At 45.8% G+C, this 15,157-nt stretch overlaps 1 protein-coding gene across 1 annotated transcript in view; it reads right to left on the bottom strand.

Annotated features, from left to right (window-relative positions):
* ILDR2 (immunoglobulin like domain containing receptor 2) overlaps positions 1-15,157 on the bottom strand; it is a 35,844-nt gene that overhangs the window by 6,347 nt on the left and 14,340 nt on the right. The window contains exons 4-8 of the mRNA XM_031058113.1: positions 12,767-12,823; positions 7,998-8,144; positions 7,081-7,257; positions 1,845-1,961; positions 257-461 (exon numbers count right to left, since the gene is read on the bottom strand). Of these exons, the coding sequence (XP_030913973.1) occupies positions 257-461; positions 1,845-1,961; positions 7,081-7,257; positions 7,998-8,144; positions 12,767-12,823 (703 nt within the window). The remainder of the gene's footprint in view (positions 1-256; positions 462-1,844; positions 1,962-7,080; positions 7,258-7,997; positions 8,145-12,766; positions 12,824-15,157) is intronic.

The raw sequence follows: 15,157 nt of genomic DNA, 5'->3' as shown, positions 1-15,157 counted from the left end.
GCAGGAATATATGATTTTTACAGATCTGCTTGCCAGAGCACAAGTGCAGCTCTTGTTACATGTTAGAGTTGCAATCGGCTTCATTCTGACCTCACCTAATAACCCATCCAGATTTCCTCTTTCTCTCTAGCCCCTCTCTCCCGCTAAGCAGAGCAAAGGCAGCAGGAAATAGGAGAGAGCTACCAGTCCATCTGTCCCTTCTGCTTTCTTTACCCCTTTGCCAGACAGAGCTGCCCCCTGCCGTGGTGTCCCTCACCTGTGCCAGTAGCTGTCCCGCTCGTCCCTGTAGTCAGACACAGCCTGGGACCGGGAGGTGCTGCCCACCACTCCCGCCCAGTACTCGGCGTCGCCGTCCGCGTCCCCTGCGGGGGGCAGAGGCTTCCTCCGCGCCTGCCGGTAGGGCTGGCGGAAATTCAGGTCCTCCTCGTGCAGAGAGCTCAGCTCAGACACGGTGTTGTTATCTGCAGGGGAGGGTGCAGGGAAGAAATGAGATGGGCATGGCCTGATGGTAGCCAGGCGGGGATTCTGAGGGTATCGCAAACAGCGGGAGATGCCTGCGTTCCAGACTACTGACTTCAGCCTTTGGGAAGAGCTTTCCACCTGTCAGCTCCCTGCCCTTGCAAGGTGGTCACCAAGCTTGGTGGGACACCACTACAGCACAGAAGTTGTGCCCCCTCCCCTTTTCCTGGTGTGAGACAGGCCGGCTCTGGATTTGGCCTGACTTGCCCAGATAAAAAAAAGCAACCCCCTCAAAAAAAGATTAAGGAAAAAGTAAAAGTCTGTCTGAATCACTGTCAGTCTCTACCCCATCAAGCACACTGACATCTGTAGGCCTGACATACCAATCTGCAGAGGTCTTTTTATAGTAAATCTTGTGGGTGGAGAAGACAGTGTGCTCAGCAATGACTGTTTTAGAAGTATATATAATTTGTTCGTTATGCCTAATCTGTACAGAGCTTTGATGTAGTGTCATTCCTTAAAGCCCTTCCCTTCAATGATTTTCAGGATCCCACACGTCTGTTTCAAGTGAGCCTCCAGCAGTGCCTAACATGGGTTAGCTCCATGTGCTGCCCACAGCCTGCCACTGTCCTCTGCACACAGCAGCCACAGCACAAGGAGCAGCACTGCAAGCCCTTCCCACACACATTGTCCCATTCTGCACCTCTGCCTCCTAATGTGGAAAGATCCTCCCTTGGGTTTGTATTCTGACACACATGAAGTGCAGCCTCAGCCTTTATTTAAGGAAATAAAGTTTTCAAGAGGCTTTGGGAAGACAGGAGGAGTTCCACACAGAAGCTCAGTTCTGAGTTTGCACCATGTCCCTATTCACCATTCTGCACCTTCTGCAGGGCAACAGCCACTCCAAATGAACTTCCTGCTTCCTTCAAGCCACACTGTGGTCACTGAGCCCACAAAAGACACTTTCAATAAAATCATTCCTCTCCTATTTTGCCATGCTGGGAATTTACTGACACCACACTCTTAAGAAATTGTGAAAACAATATCCCAGCTATTATCATACCACAGGCTGTAGAAGGTATGAGTAGGATTTGGCTTTTCAGATGCTGATGATCCCCAAGTTTAATTATACAAGTGGACAATTTTCATGAGCTTTTCAGTATCCCTCATTTTGCTGTAAGAATGATTAGGTAAGCACCAGACTTTTAAAATCAGAACATACCTGTAGATACCTAAAATCTAGACTTTATCTGTCCCAATTAGCTTATCCGGGATATCATATCCTAGGGGCTGACTCAGAGAAACCAAGTGAACTTTTAACTATGAATTTTCCAGTCCTCCTTAGGTCAGTAGAAAAAAGAAACCAAACCATGCTTGTTTCTCACATCGGTCTCGCATCCTCCTAGCCGGGTCAAACTGAGCCAATTCTTTCTCCACATAGTACAGCACCTTCATGGAGTCCCTGTCCTTGTCAGCCTGGATCCTGTACCCTTTGCGCACTGCTAGGGAGAGAAAAAGAAAACATTAGAGGAAAACCCATGTAAGAACAAGGAGCCCTTCCCACAACACTGCTAATTCTATAGCTGAGCTCACGTCTGCAGGCAGGTAGGCTGCGTCAAAACACACTGAGTCAGTCGCTGCTTCACAAGAAATTTGTCTACAGTGTAGGATGTGAAGTTGTAAGAACTTGCATCATTTTAGAAGTTTGCAGGAACAGCAAAAGCATTTTGGAAATGCCCAATTTGTACAACCCAGTGCATCCAGTGATGGACACTGAGCATGGTGGGACATCCTCACAGCACCTCACCCTCCCTCCTGTGAGATGGGCTCGCTCTGGAGCTGGCCCGCTCCGCCCAGCTAAAACAAAAGCAACCCCCTCAATGCCACAGAGTGATTCCAACTCCCACAGATGATGGCAGAGAGAAAAGCAGAACTCATTTCTCCTTCCTCAGCACTACTGAAAGGATTCGTCATGGTATGGGAGAAGCAGTCCCAGAAGATCAGGCTTCCTCTAAGCTCTGAGTCTGCAGGAGAAGCAGGTGGCTGAGCATTTGGGAACTGTCACTGTGCAAGACCACTCCACCCTCCCACCCCCATGAATTCTCCTCACACAGGTTGAAGAGCATGTGGCAGAAGCTCCAGAGAATATAGAAGGAAACACAAAGTCCCACAAAGCACACCACACTGCTCTGAGATTTGTACTGACTCCAGGGATGAGGCCAGCCAGGTCACTGGCAGCTGTGAAACTGTCTGCTCTGGGATTTTTTACAAGCTTTACTTTACAGAAAAGGTATATATCTTAGACATACATGAAATGTTTGACTTCTGGGAAGTCTGGACAGCTTTTTGACTTGTCTATGTACCTGTGTGTAAAAAAGAAGGCCCTATACACCTGGAGCCAAAGCACATTTAACTCTGGCAGGTTAGCTCCATGCACACTTTACCTACTAACAATAGCTACAAACAGCCTGACTACCTCAAGGCAGGTGCATGATTAGCAAGCAGAGGACTCCACCTTTCCACTCCTTCTTTGAAGAAAATAAGGTTTTTATAGCAGATTATTTAAGAAAGGTGTCAGCCTGGAGCTATTTCAGGATTGACAGAAATTCAGGTCTAGGTACAAAAGAGGATCACAACCCTCAAATTCAGCCTTATTAGAGAACCATCGTAAGGACAACTCACTGAACACTACAAAATGGAACCTGCCTGCTTTGCATGGGGTTAACATGTTCCCTTGTGGGGATACTGCAGTGTTGCACGAATGCTCCTGCTGGGGAATAATTTAAACACTTGAACAGTGGTTCTGAGCCAACCTGTTCCTTCTGTTTTATCCCTCAGCACCGCAACACATAGAGCTATTACCATATGGCTTTGGTAGTACATTGCATAGTATGTGCTGTGTGGGCTGAGCAAGGACTTGGCAGAGGTATTCTTAGGCACCTCCTGCCCTAAACTGCTGTGCATGTGTCTCTGTGCACTAGGAGATAACCATGCTGTGCTTCAGGAATGGCTGTGCCATGGGTAGACTTCAGAAGCAGAGTGCTTTACTGCAGGTTTGGACTGTGTAAGATAAGTGATTACATCTTGAGATATTACCTTGTGTGTCTGCACTAGGGAATGGTACAGGATGTAAAAATTTAGTGGAGGTCTATCAGAGTCCTTCTCTTAACGTGCCTCCAGACAGCTCAGCTGACAGCAGTGTGTGCTTTACTAACCAAGTGAGTGAATGCACAGTGGCTGGAAATGCAGACAGTGGTTTACAGAACACCAGGAATCCTGTCTCTGCCTCCCAAATTGGAAGCACAGCAGGTCTCCTCGAGAGAGGCTGCACTGACTGGCCTCAGAAGTGACAGCTCTGGCTGCACTGCATGAGCAGCAAGGGCAGTTCTCCACCTCACCATCGTGGCTGGTAGCTCACTTCTGTCTGGTACCACGCCAGGAAAGAGGCCTCTCTCTATTCTTTCTTCTAATGTGCGGACTAGGAGCTCAGCTAAGCTGCCACCTCGTTTATACACAGGCCAGCAAACCACTCTGACCTGCTCATAACCTCTGGGGAACTTGAACAGGCAGCTCCCAGACTCTGTCTCCCCAGAGCCACTGCTCACACTGAGGCTGTGCCAAACACTACTTGGGCAACCTCTACAGCTCCTGGAACTGATGGAGAATTAGCCAGGGTTCATGCTAGCTTCATACTAAGCTTGCTACTGCAGCTGTGTATCAAAAGGCAAATTATTTTCTTGGTTAATTCTGCAAGCATCTAGAAATTAATTTTGGATTTAAATCTGAAAAAATGACTGTGAACAGCTCATAAGAAGTATTTTCCACTACAGAGGAAGTAGTTTTGTCTCTATGTTTGTTTATCAAATATTTCTCATAATGATATTAAATGTACAACTTATTAAATCTCTTCATTATTCCTTCAGCTGGGAACCAAAGATATTATTGTTTCCTCCTCACACTCTTCATCTGTAAATTGCCATAATCCTTTAATCAGGTCTGAAGCATTTTAAGCTCATTTTAATTATAAAGAAATAAAGATGCAGAGATGTTGACCACATGTCCAGAACCACTCACTGAAGTCAAAGGGAAAGGAACATTCTTCCCATATTTTCTTCTCTTGAACAGTTAATAAATTTCTAATGTTATTTTGTATTTAACTGGACACTATTTTTATTTTTCTGTGGGTGGAACCAACTCAGCCAGAACTGTAAGCTGTCTCCCTCTCCAGAAAGGGCAGCACTACTATTTTTTAGAGACAAGTATGTTTAGGAAGTAAATGATGTCTCATCCTTATACCCTTTTCATGTTAAAGATCTAGGACCAAAAGCTTCCCTGTTTGCAGAGTTTAAAGGATCTATGCAAGAGCCTCTAGGTAACCACTGCATTTAAAACAGAGCATAAATCCTAACTTTTGTGTTCTCAACACTCTTCTAAATAAGAAAGATAAATGTTTTGGGAGTTTTGGTTTTTTTCTCCATTCAGCCCTAAGTTTAGAATAGAGTTCCTAGGCTTAATCTGAGCTTTGCTACATGGCTTTTATGTAAGCCCAGACAAATTTTTTAAATATCCTCAGGCCTGAGTTTGCTCACTAGATCCCCTCAGAGGGGTCATTTATGAGCATTAAATCTATCTAGGACAAAATGTAAGCCAGAATTACAGAATCTTCCAGTTCTGTGCCCCAGCATTTCCAATGCCATTTTTTAAAATGGACTTGACAGAAAAGTGGAAGTCCCAAAGATACACAGCTTCAGATCAGACCTACACCAGCTGTGTGGAGGACACAGAAGCTTTTTATTCTCCTTCTGAGAAAGGCTTTTATTATAAACTCAACCATTACCTGTTTTGTTTAGCCTGCTGCCTGGCCAACAAGCAAATAAGTAGCTTGGAAAAGCCACACAATGTTTTCTCTTCTACAGCCTGTTATTAGGGGATATTCTGGCATTGTGGAGGACCTTAAAAGAAGAGAGTACAGGCTATAACTCTCCCTTAGCTTCGTAGTTCAAGCACCTTGAACAACAGATCCATGATCCAGACTAAGGGTTTGTCTACATTATCGCAAAAAATATTAACTAATTTTTTAAAAAGCTTAAGAATCTCTGTTGTCTTGCCAGAAAGGTTAAAGCTCTGTGAAAATGTTTTTTATTTGCCATATATACTATTTTCTCTCAAGTCCTGAGATGAGGGATTGAGTCCAGACACCTGATTTGGCTGCATTATCTATTAAATGCATCCTTCTGTGTAAGGATCATGGGATCCTAAGAGCCATTCCATTTGGCTACCAAACGTATCCACTGTTTTTTATTCTGAACTTGTGCTCTGCTAGCAGAGACAAGACTGGGAGCTGTGATCTGACTCTTAAAAAATCCCTGGAGTTCCCACAACCAACACCACACTCTATGTGCAGTGACATTTTTCACAGGAGAAAAAAACTGAAGCACCGGGGTGTCATTCATCATTTTCTGACAAAGGTTTTTGAATTGGATATGTTCTGTGTTGGATCAGTGATTGATTTATTTCCTATTTCAAAATAGGAAATTTCTCCATTCCAGAGCTCTGTTTTGATTTCAGTGACCAAAAAAAAAAAGTATGACTGTTGAAAGAAAATACTTTTTGTAATTCCAGAAAGGTTAATATAGTGACTGGGGCAGCAGAAGCCTGCATAGGGTTGTTCCACAAGCTTAATTAATTATGCTACCTAATCTTGTCTTTTCAGGTGTGTTTTATCAACACACTGTCGTGAGTTAATTTAACAACTGATACTTAGTGTGGTGCTTTGAAATCAGACATGTAGCTGGGTCAGTGATGACTCTACATTGGTGAGAGTCATTTCTGCTGTAGAATGTTTGAATTCAGACAGGCACTCTGATCCTGAAGCGCATGTGGCTAAATAGCTGCCCTCTTTTCCCCTTGATGGTAGCTTCCTTTGCAGCAGCAGAAATGACCCTCCCCAAGACAAGAGGCATCACACTGAGATTCTAGGTCTGCTACTGCTCCACAACTCCTTTCTAGTCAGAAGCCTTTCATCGCTCACATTTCACAAATGCAAAGGCTGAACAAAAAAAGTGACCTACTGACATCTACAAAGTAGAGGACAGGGTCCAGCCCCAAAAGATCTTGGGCAGAAATACCAAGGGAATAGGTTACTTTGCCCAAAATGCCATGGGGACAGTAAAACATGCTGCAGCAAAAACTGGTGCCAGAGTCCAAGCAGTGCCCTACAGAGGGTTGGAAGAACAGTTTACAAAGAGAAAGCAGCTTGCAAGGCATTAGCTCTAAGGGGAAGATGGCTCCTGCCTCTGCTCTCCTGAAATCATCTTCATCCTTTTGTCCTCTGCAAGCGAACACCTGCAGCAGTAATGAAAGGGAAGTACAGTACAGGAACTTGGCCTCCCATTCCCTGCTGACCTAATTAGGCACCCACAAACTGACTCTGTGTTGATGGCCCTAGAAAAGTTAGGCCACGTGGCCCTAATGCAAATGTCATTGTCAGAGACAGGATTAAACTGCAGTTTCCCTGTGTTTCTTCTCTTCACACCGCTCGATCAGTGACAACCATTCCTCCCCTTCCCAGCCCTACTCCCACTAAGAGGACTGAATGTTGTGCCTGGCACTGCAAATTACCATTTTGGCTTCCTGCACTGGCCTCACTTGGAGCTAAGGGAGGGGGGTGTGACTTGTCCATCAGCACAGCAGGAGATGGGACACCAGCTACAGGAACACTGGGGATGTAGTATGGACCTGGCATGGCAGAGACTGCAGGAGGGTATCCAGCTTTTGCTGCTTTGCCTGCTACATACACTGAAAAAGAAAAAGAACAAGAGTCAGCATCACACACCAGCCCTCCCCAGATCCACTGGACACATGGACAAAACCTGCACCACTGACCCCACGGGAGACAATCAGAGAAATTAATTAACAAGGACCAACCTGAATTTCTCTAAGCCTCAAAGGGTACTGAGGGGAGTTTAAAATATGTGCTGCATATAATAATAGGGCACATAATAATAATGGCACTGAGAGATGCCCAGAAAGACACGCACGATGTTACAGCCAGCATTACCGCTGCCATGATTTAGTGGCAGTTCAGCTTTAAAAATAACTGATGACTCAAGCAGCAGGATGAGGCTCATGGAACTTGACAGATCTGACTGAGCCTGACCAGGAACCTTGCTGGGTTGCAAGGATTTTGCACTGTTGTAGAGGACAGCTGATTTGCATTGCCAGGAAGAAACCTCCCAGGATGCTCTTAGCTCTGACCTGCAACATTCACTGACACAACAACAACTTTGGAATGGGAGCATGACACTTTGGAAAAGCAGGCACAGCTGCCAAGGCAGGGAGGGCTTGGGGAATTACATTTGTAATTAACTTTGAGCATTCAACCATTGAGTAATAGGTCAGATGCTTCACTCCCTAAGAACCAGTTCTTTAGCCAAGCAAAGTGCTCAGGGCAAAAAGGAAGCAAATATTAGCAGATTCTCCTCCTGTTCTGCCAGGGAGCAGAAGTAGTAGGGCAGATTTGCAGCAGGGTCACTCACACGCCCGGGGACAGCAGCAGGACTCAGGACAGCAGGGGCAGCGGACGTAACAGCAGCAGCTGTGTGGGCAGCACTGGCACCAGCAGATCCCCACCAGGAGGAAGAACAGGAACGCCCCCAGGATCACCAGGCCCACAAAGACCCACTCTGGAAAACAAGGGGAGAAAGGGAGATACTTACAGCACTGCACATTGCTGTGGAAGAGAACGCCAGCAACACCCTCCCAGCGGAGAGCATGGGGACAAAACACACAGGTGAATAACAGAAGTGGCCCGACTCCCTGTGGGTCTAGGACTGGGTCTACTCCTCCTCTTGTGTCAGAGCAGAAATGGCACATGACAGTGAGAAATGAGCTACCAAAATGTGGTCCCTTCCAGCAGCACAGAGGCAGGAGCCCTGGCACCCCGGCCAGAAACCCTTCGCCCCACAGCAGACCTGCGCCAATGCCGCAGGACGTGCTCCATTAGCGCTTGGCCCTCATCAAAGACTCATTCTTCTTGGCCATGTTCATGCCCTGCTTATGTGTTTGTTCCCTAGCCACATTCTGGTTTTAATGGGACAAACCATGGTGAAAAGCAGGCTATAAATAGCCCAGCAAACGAGCCAGGCCTGCCCCTTCGCAGCGAGGCCTACGCGCGCAATTATTCTTTTGAATGTGCCGAGCGAGCATCCTATTCAGGCGCCACCGCCAGCCAGGAAACCTAACAACCACTTTTTTCTTCCCCCATTGAAGCCTCAGATGATGTGTGCCAAGCCCCAAAAGGGAGCAGCTGAAAAACCCTACAAGTGAAAGCACGCAAGAGTTGGCCCACAAAAACCAGGATGGGGCTTAAAGGGGAAGCGGAGGGAGAAAAGGTTTCTCAAACTTTGCTGCTGGAAAATGTGGTGGGAGCAGGGCTCAGCCTGTGCCAGGGCAGCACCTACTGCCACACAGGAGTTCCACAGACTAAGGGAATGATCAGTGAACACATCTGGATCAAGAAAGTACAAGACTCTGAACATACAGGAGGCCTGGAGTTGGTTTTAAGTCAGAGAAATGCACCAACCTATTCAAACAAGAGATAGGAGATAGCAAGAGATTTTCCCCACTGCTGGTGGGGAAAAGACTTCAGGTGTACCCAGGTGGTTATTCAGCCACCTAGGAAACATGGCAAAAAGCAAATAAAGACATGGTAGGGCTGCAGTGGGAAAGGGTTTATCCCCACTTCAGAGGAAAAAAAGCAGCACACCACTATTTCCAAGCAGAAGTTCAGCATTCACTAAAGAGTCTCCTGGTACAGTATTATTTGAGATGAAGAAGTATTGACACAAGGATTGCAATGTGCATGAAGAATCACACTGGAAAAACAGTGCACCCCTCACCTGTGTTGCTAAGCTAAAAAGTCAAGGAGAAATGTTTCACTTTGACCATTCAAAATAGAATTTTTCCTAGTTCTTAATACAATGCAAAAATAAGAAGTGTCATTTTTGATCCATCCACAGCATTCTGTTTGAACAAAAGTATGATTCTTTACTTTGCTGGAGTTTTCCTTAACTCTTTTACAAACAATTCCCCTTTTTAAAAAATGCCATTTTAAATCTAGAATTTAAAATTTCCTTTGAAAAATGTCAGTCAAAGATCTGGCATCTACAAATCAACACTTCAGAAGTGTGAATTGAATTTTTTTTAATCCTTTATTTCTTTTTTGGCTGACACACATGAATTTCATTTAAATTTGCATTTAATTTTGGTTCCTGTGGAATAATATGTTGGGGTTGAACTTACTATATGCTGAGAAAAATTCAGCTAACAAGTAAGGAAAGGGCAGAAGGGAAGCATTCATGAATGGGAAAGCAAGAGCTGAGAGATTACTGACCTAGTCCCTCAAGTTCTGCTTCTAGCAGCTGTTTTGCTTAATATTTTCATAAATTACCTTGACATAGAAAATAAGAACGTGCTAAAATATCACGCATCCCTAAGCAGTAGGGATGCATTGTCACTAAAGGCTGGGACATGTTCTACAAAGGGCCAGTTGTCCTTGGGTCTAAAATAAGAAATGTGAAACACAGTATTATCCTGAATTTCAAAGTATTCAGCAATACTTTTAGTGGCACAGGTTCCAAGATAAGAACAATTTCTTTTCTGAACAGGACTTCATTGGTTGAGAAAAACTGAACAAGAGAAATGATCCAGTATACATAGCACTATTGTCACCACTCATGCAATACAGCCACAAAAAATGGCAAATGCAATCCTAGGCCAAATAAGGGAAGAATTTCCAGCAGTATTATGAAAATATCTATGCCATCACACAAGGCCTCCTCTGCACTTAACTTCATCTGAAGTTACTGATGTTATACAGCTCTGGTCATCTTTGCAGCAGAAAAGATGAATTTAGGCCAAAGCCAATGGAAAGCTGGGATTTATTTGAGGGATGAAGGGACTCTGGAGCCTGCCTGGCAGCAGGGGAGCTGAAGCCTGCTGAGTTACTCTATTAAACAGAAGGCTGAGGGAAGATGTAGCTCCTGCCTGTAAATATGGTAGGAGGATAAATGCAGCAGAAAAAGCAGGTATTATAGTTAAAGATCTTACATAAATGGACAGAAATAGATGATCAGTGATGTAGAGAGAAGCTAAAAGAAGCCCATCAAAGAAAGTGGGCCAATGGAAAAGAGAAAGGCCAAACCTTAGGCCAGTCGTAAGCTTGCTAATCTTAAAGAAAGATGAAATTACATGGTGCTGGGGAGAGAATGCAAGATAGGGAGCCAGACTCTCCTTTCCAGTCCCATACTTCCTAATCTATGCCAATCTAAGCAACATCTTAGTGGCTTTTTTATTTGTTCTGCTCTCATCCTGTTTTCTGCAACCATCATGGACACAGAGAAAGAGGTGAAACGGTACTGCTTGACACAAGTGGCCAGCCACAGCTATCCAGTGCAACTCAGATAGAATGCAAGATAGGGAGCCAGACTCTCCTTTCCAGTCCCATACTTCCTAATCTATGCCAATCTAAGCAACATCTTAGTGGCTTTTTTATTTGTTCTGCTCTCATCCTGTTTTCTGCAACCATCATGGACACAGAGAAAGAGGTGAAACGGTACTGCTTGACACAAGTGGCCAGCCACAGCTATCCAGTGCAACTCAGATGTAGATCTCCAGAGCTATTAGTGAACAGTTCACAACCTCTCCATAAAGGACAAAAGCCTGGTAGAGGAAAAAACAGACAGCAAGTCCATTAGAAGTGATCTGGTAGATCTCCAGAGCTATTAGTGAACAGGTTCACAACCTCTCCATAAAGGACAAAAGCCTGGTAGAGGAAAAAACAGACAGCAAGTCCATTAGAAGTGATCTGTGGTCTCCCTGAAAGCATCCTAGGAGTACAAAAGGGGGTCAGATTAGTGTGTACATTGCACATTGCAGGATACTCACTCAGCATATAAAGTGGATGTTTGAAATCAGTGTCCCAGCCACAGGGACCTGTGAGTCAGGATTTTACTTCACAGGAAGTTAGACCATTTCCTTTTCTGATGAGGTTAAGAAAACAGCAAAAAGAGCCTGCTGGCTCTTCCTTTAAAACAAAACAAAACTGGGATTCAACCAGTTCCCAATACAACAGTGTAATGCTGAGATTCAAATGGCTACCAAGCTGACATGCTCTGCGTCCCCCTGTCTGGAAACTACTGGTTTGTGCTTGCAGAAGTATCTGCTTTTCTTTATTCAGGCAACACCAACAGCTGAAATGTGGTTTGCTGCTGCATCTTACACTTTCTTGGTGTCCACCCATGCAGTGAGGGTACCAGAAAGATATCTGGCCTACACACCGTAATTTTACACCCATTCAATAAAACTCCAAATAACGGGGGGAAAGTGTTAGGCAATAGAGAATCAACTGTTATCTATCTGTGCTGAAAAGACCAATCCCTCTTCTGCCATGAAGGAATTCTAGGGAGCTTTGGGTTACACTGGAGGTGGGTGAGTGTCTGCCTTCTCTCTGTTTGCATCTCTGGGACAGGCTCGAAAATAGCTTCACACATTTATGTGGAGTTGCATTTTTGCACAAACGTGTGAAAGAAATGCTCCTCGGGCACCACCGGGGAATGATCAGATGACTCGAGGGCTAAATATTCTCACAGCTTTTCCCTTTCAAGAACAATCTGTTGCACAGCCTCTGTCTCCAGTGCAAGCAGTGCCAGAACTGGTGGCTCTCGCTAGCTTTGGCTAGCACGGGATTTATCGCGGGCACGGAGCTCTCACGTCGGGCCCAGCCACCTGGTGCCACCAAGAACATGGCCTGGCCATGCAGCACAAGAGGGGCTGTGCCACTGATGGGGTGCTAGCCAATGCTCAGCTCCCAGCACCTGCTGTGCTACCATCTGTGGTGATGGTGGAGCAGAGCACAGGCCAGGCCTGGGGAGCTGAGTGACTGCACAGGAGCAGCTGACACAGAGCCACGCAGGGCTGAGGGGTCTCCCAGGCTGAAGCACACTTCCCTCTGTGCTAGCAGGGGGAGAGCAGAGAGCTTGATAGAAAACGTCCCCAGAACAGCTCTGGCATTTCTGCTCTCACACTGATCCAGGCATGACATCACCCATCTCTGTATGCTGGCTTCCAGCATCAGCTCTCTGGGGTCCAAACCCAGCACTCTCCCAGTAACTGACAGGCTTTTCTCTTTAAATCCCCAGGTAAAACACACACACAAGTGAAACATACACCACATAAAGATGCTGCAGAAGGATAAACAGACAAGATGACAGAGGAATGGATGATTAAGGGTGAAATGACTGAATACCTGGCATAATCTCCACAGCAAAACTGGGCAAGAGATCAGCAAGCAGCCCTGTCCTGCCTAGAAAAGACAGAAGGAGGAGAAGAAGGAGAGAGGTTACTGCAAGAAAAACACACTCCCCAGCCCCTGCCTTAGCCTCCAGCTCCCTTCTTCATCAGCCCACTTGCACTCTGTGTTATGTGAATTCCTATCAACCACAGATGTCATCCTGCTTGATGCCTCTGCACTTCTGCCATTTCTGTGTCCTTGCATTTTATCAGCAGAGCTGGGGGGAAAGAATCTGGAACAGAGCTTCTCCAATCTAGGCACAAAATGACAAGAAAAAGGAGTCCCTTTAGCACGGTTACATGGTAACATCTTCCTGGAGTTATGCTCTACACATGCAAAAGCTCCTGGAAATGCACAACAGCCCTTAAACAAAAGGACACAGTTTATTTTTGAAACGTACTGATGTAGTTTCTACAGATATGAAACATCTTTAGCTTAACCCAAGGCTATTGATAAATCAGCCACGTGCTTCCAAAACCCGTGGATGCTGCTCTCCATGTGGGGCTCTGTGAGTGCACCAACAACTCCAGGAAAGGAGCCTTGAAGGAATGCTGTGCATATCTGCTAATTATTTGGAGATGCACGAGCACTTGGTGAGACTGTGTGACAAAGGCCAACACCCAATGGAAGCAAACCAGCCAGGGAAGGATTCGTGTAGAAATTTGTGGGATCACTTTGCAAAAGAAAAAGGAAACAAACAAAAAACAACCAAAAAAAAAGGCAAGTCAGCTTCAAATTTATAATTTACAACCAAATACAAACAAACAAACTCCAAGCCCAAAGGCAGCTTGGAGCTTGTTTGTTTTGGCACAGAATGCCTGGGATATTTCCAGTAGACAGCAAACATCCTGCACAGTGCTCAGCTGTAATTGACACACACCTGTGCATTGGCAGAACAGCCCTAAGCGCAGCTGTGCTGGGAACTCTCCCATAGAGCCCCAGGATCATGCTGGGATTTTAAAAGACATGCACATGGTAGGAGAGCTGCACTCTGAAGAGAGACACACGTTGTGGGCATTACAACAGGAGCAGCTAAGGGTAAGCCAATGCAAAAGTGGTAGAAAGCTACCTTTAGCCTCCCCACATGCCCTCCAGGTCCTGCACTAGGCAGCACTCAGACACAGGGATGAACTGGATCCCAAGTTCCTCGGCCTCTAGTCTGTCCTTGAAGGTTTTTACAATCAAATTCCCACCAGCCGCATTTTCTCAGTGCTTCAGCAGGGACTCTGTAGAGATCAAAAATCCACAAGGAAGCCTGCTGGAGCCATAATGAGTGTACCATGACTACAGGCAGTGCTTTGCAACTCATCAGAGCCGACTAGTACTCACAGGAACGCCCGTCCTGATGAAGTGGTCCAGAATCCTTAGCAAAAGATAGCATGGTGATGCTTCACATAACTGCTCCCCATTTACCACTTTGAGGGAGGACTCCTGCCACCAGTCTGCTGCAACATTTTCATCTACATTTACAAAGAGTTTCATGACATTCTTTGCAGTCCATTTCCTGGAAGGATCAAGTGTCCAAGCTGCTCACAACTACAGTGTTATGTTCCACGTGCATATTAATTATATTGCTTATGTTGATAAAACAATATGCAATTCTTTTGCAGGCCTTTTGTGCATATGTGAACAGCACACACATGAACCACATGCATGCAGAATATGGGCAGACACGAGCATGTAGCTCACCTCCCAAGTGTTATTACCTCCACACAAGCTCACATGCAGCCCTAGTGGGAGAGCAGATGACACTGGAGGTACACAGCTAATTTAGGGCATCTATTTGTGGTAAAAAAAGCAAGGAAATGACACCTTTAAACAGCAGAAATTCCCTCCCAAATGGTCATTAATAAATGGGTGCCTGTTTTATTTTAAACCTACCTGGAGAGCCTCAAACCCTGCTAGTGCTGGGTACCTTCTGATCTCCAAAAGGGATCACATGCCCAACAGGGAAAAAGCATCCCCTAATATAACAATGCCTGAGAACTTGGTAAAAACAAACACAAGCAAAGCAGCTCCTCTGTGCTACCCACAAGCAGCCAGTACTTCCCTGCTTGTGCATCCTCACTTGGCTTGTCAGAGTATCTGCCTGGGGAATTTGCATCCCTGCCTTGCCAACAGGACTCACACAGCCCTGGGGGCCCCAGAGCCCCCAGCAGGGATGCACAAAGCCTGGGAGGACCCGAGGCAGCAGCAAATCCCACCACAGCTCAGCCTGAACTCTGCCTGTCTCGCCCAGCCCAGCTGAGCACAATGCCCACCCCTGGACTGCCTGCCCCCAGCAGCTTCCCACAGCTCAGCCCCCTCCCTGCCCCAGATGGATAAATCCCCTGATTAACCCTTCCC

This window comes from Geospiza fortis, unplaced genomic scaffold (assembly GCF_000277835.1).
Source record: "Geospiza fortis unplaced genomic scaffold, GeoFor_1.0 scaffold72, whole genome shotgun sequence".
Taxonomy (NCBI): domain Eukaryota; kingdom Metazoa; phylum Chordata; class Aves; order Passeriformes; family Thraupidae; genus Geospiza; species Geospiza fortis.
The sequence above is the reverse complement of the archived record's forward strand: the minus strand, read 5'-3'. Positions and strand labels throughout refer to the sequence as shown.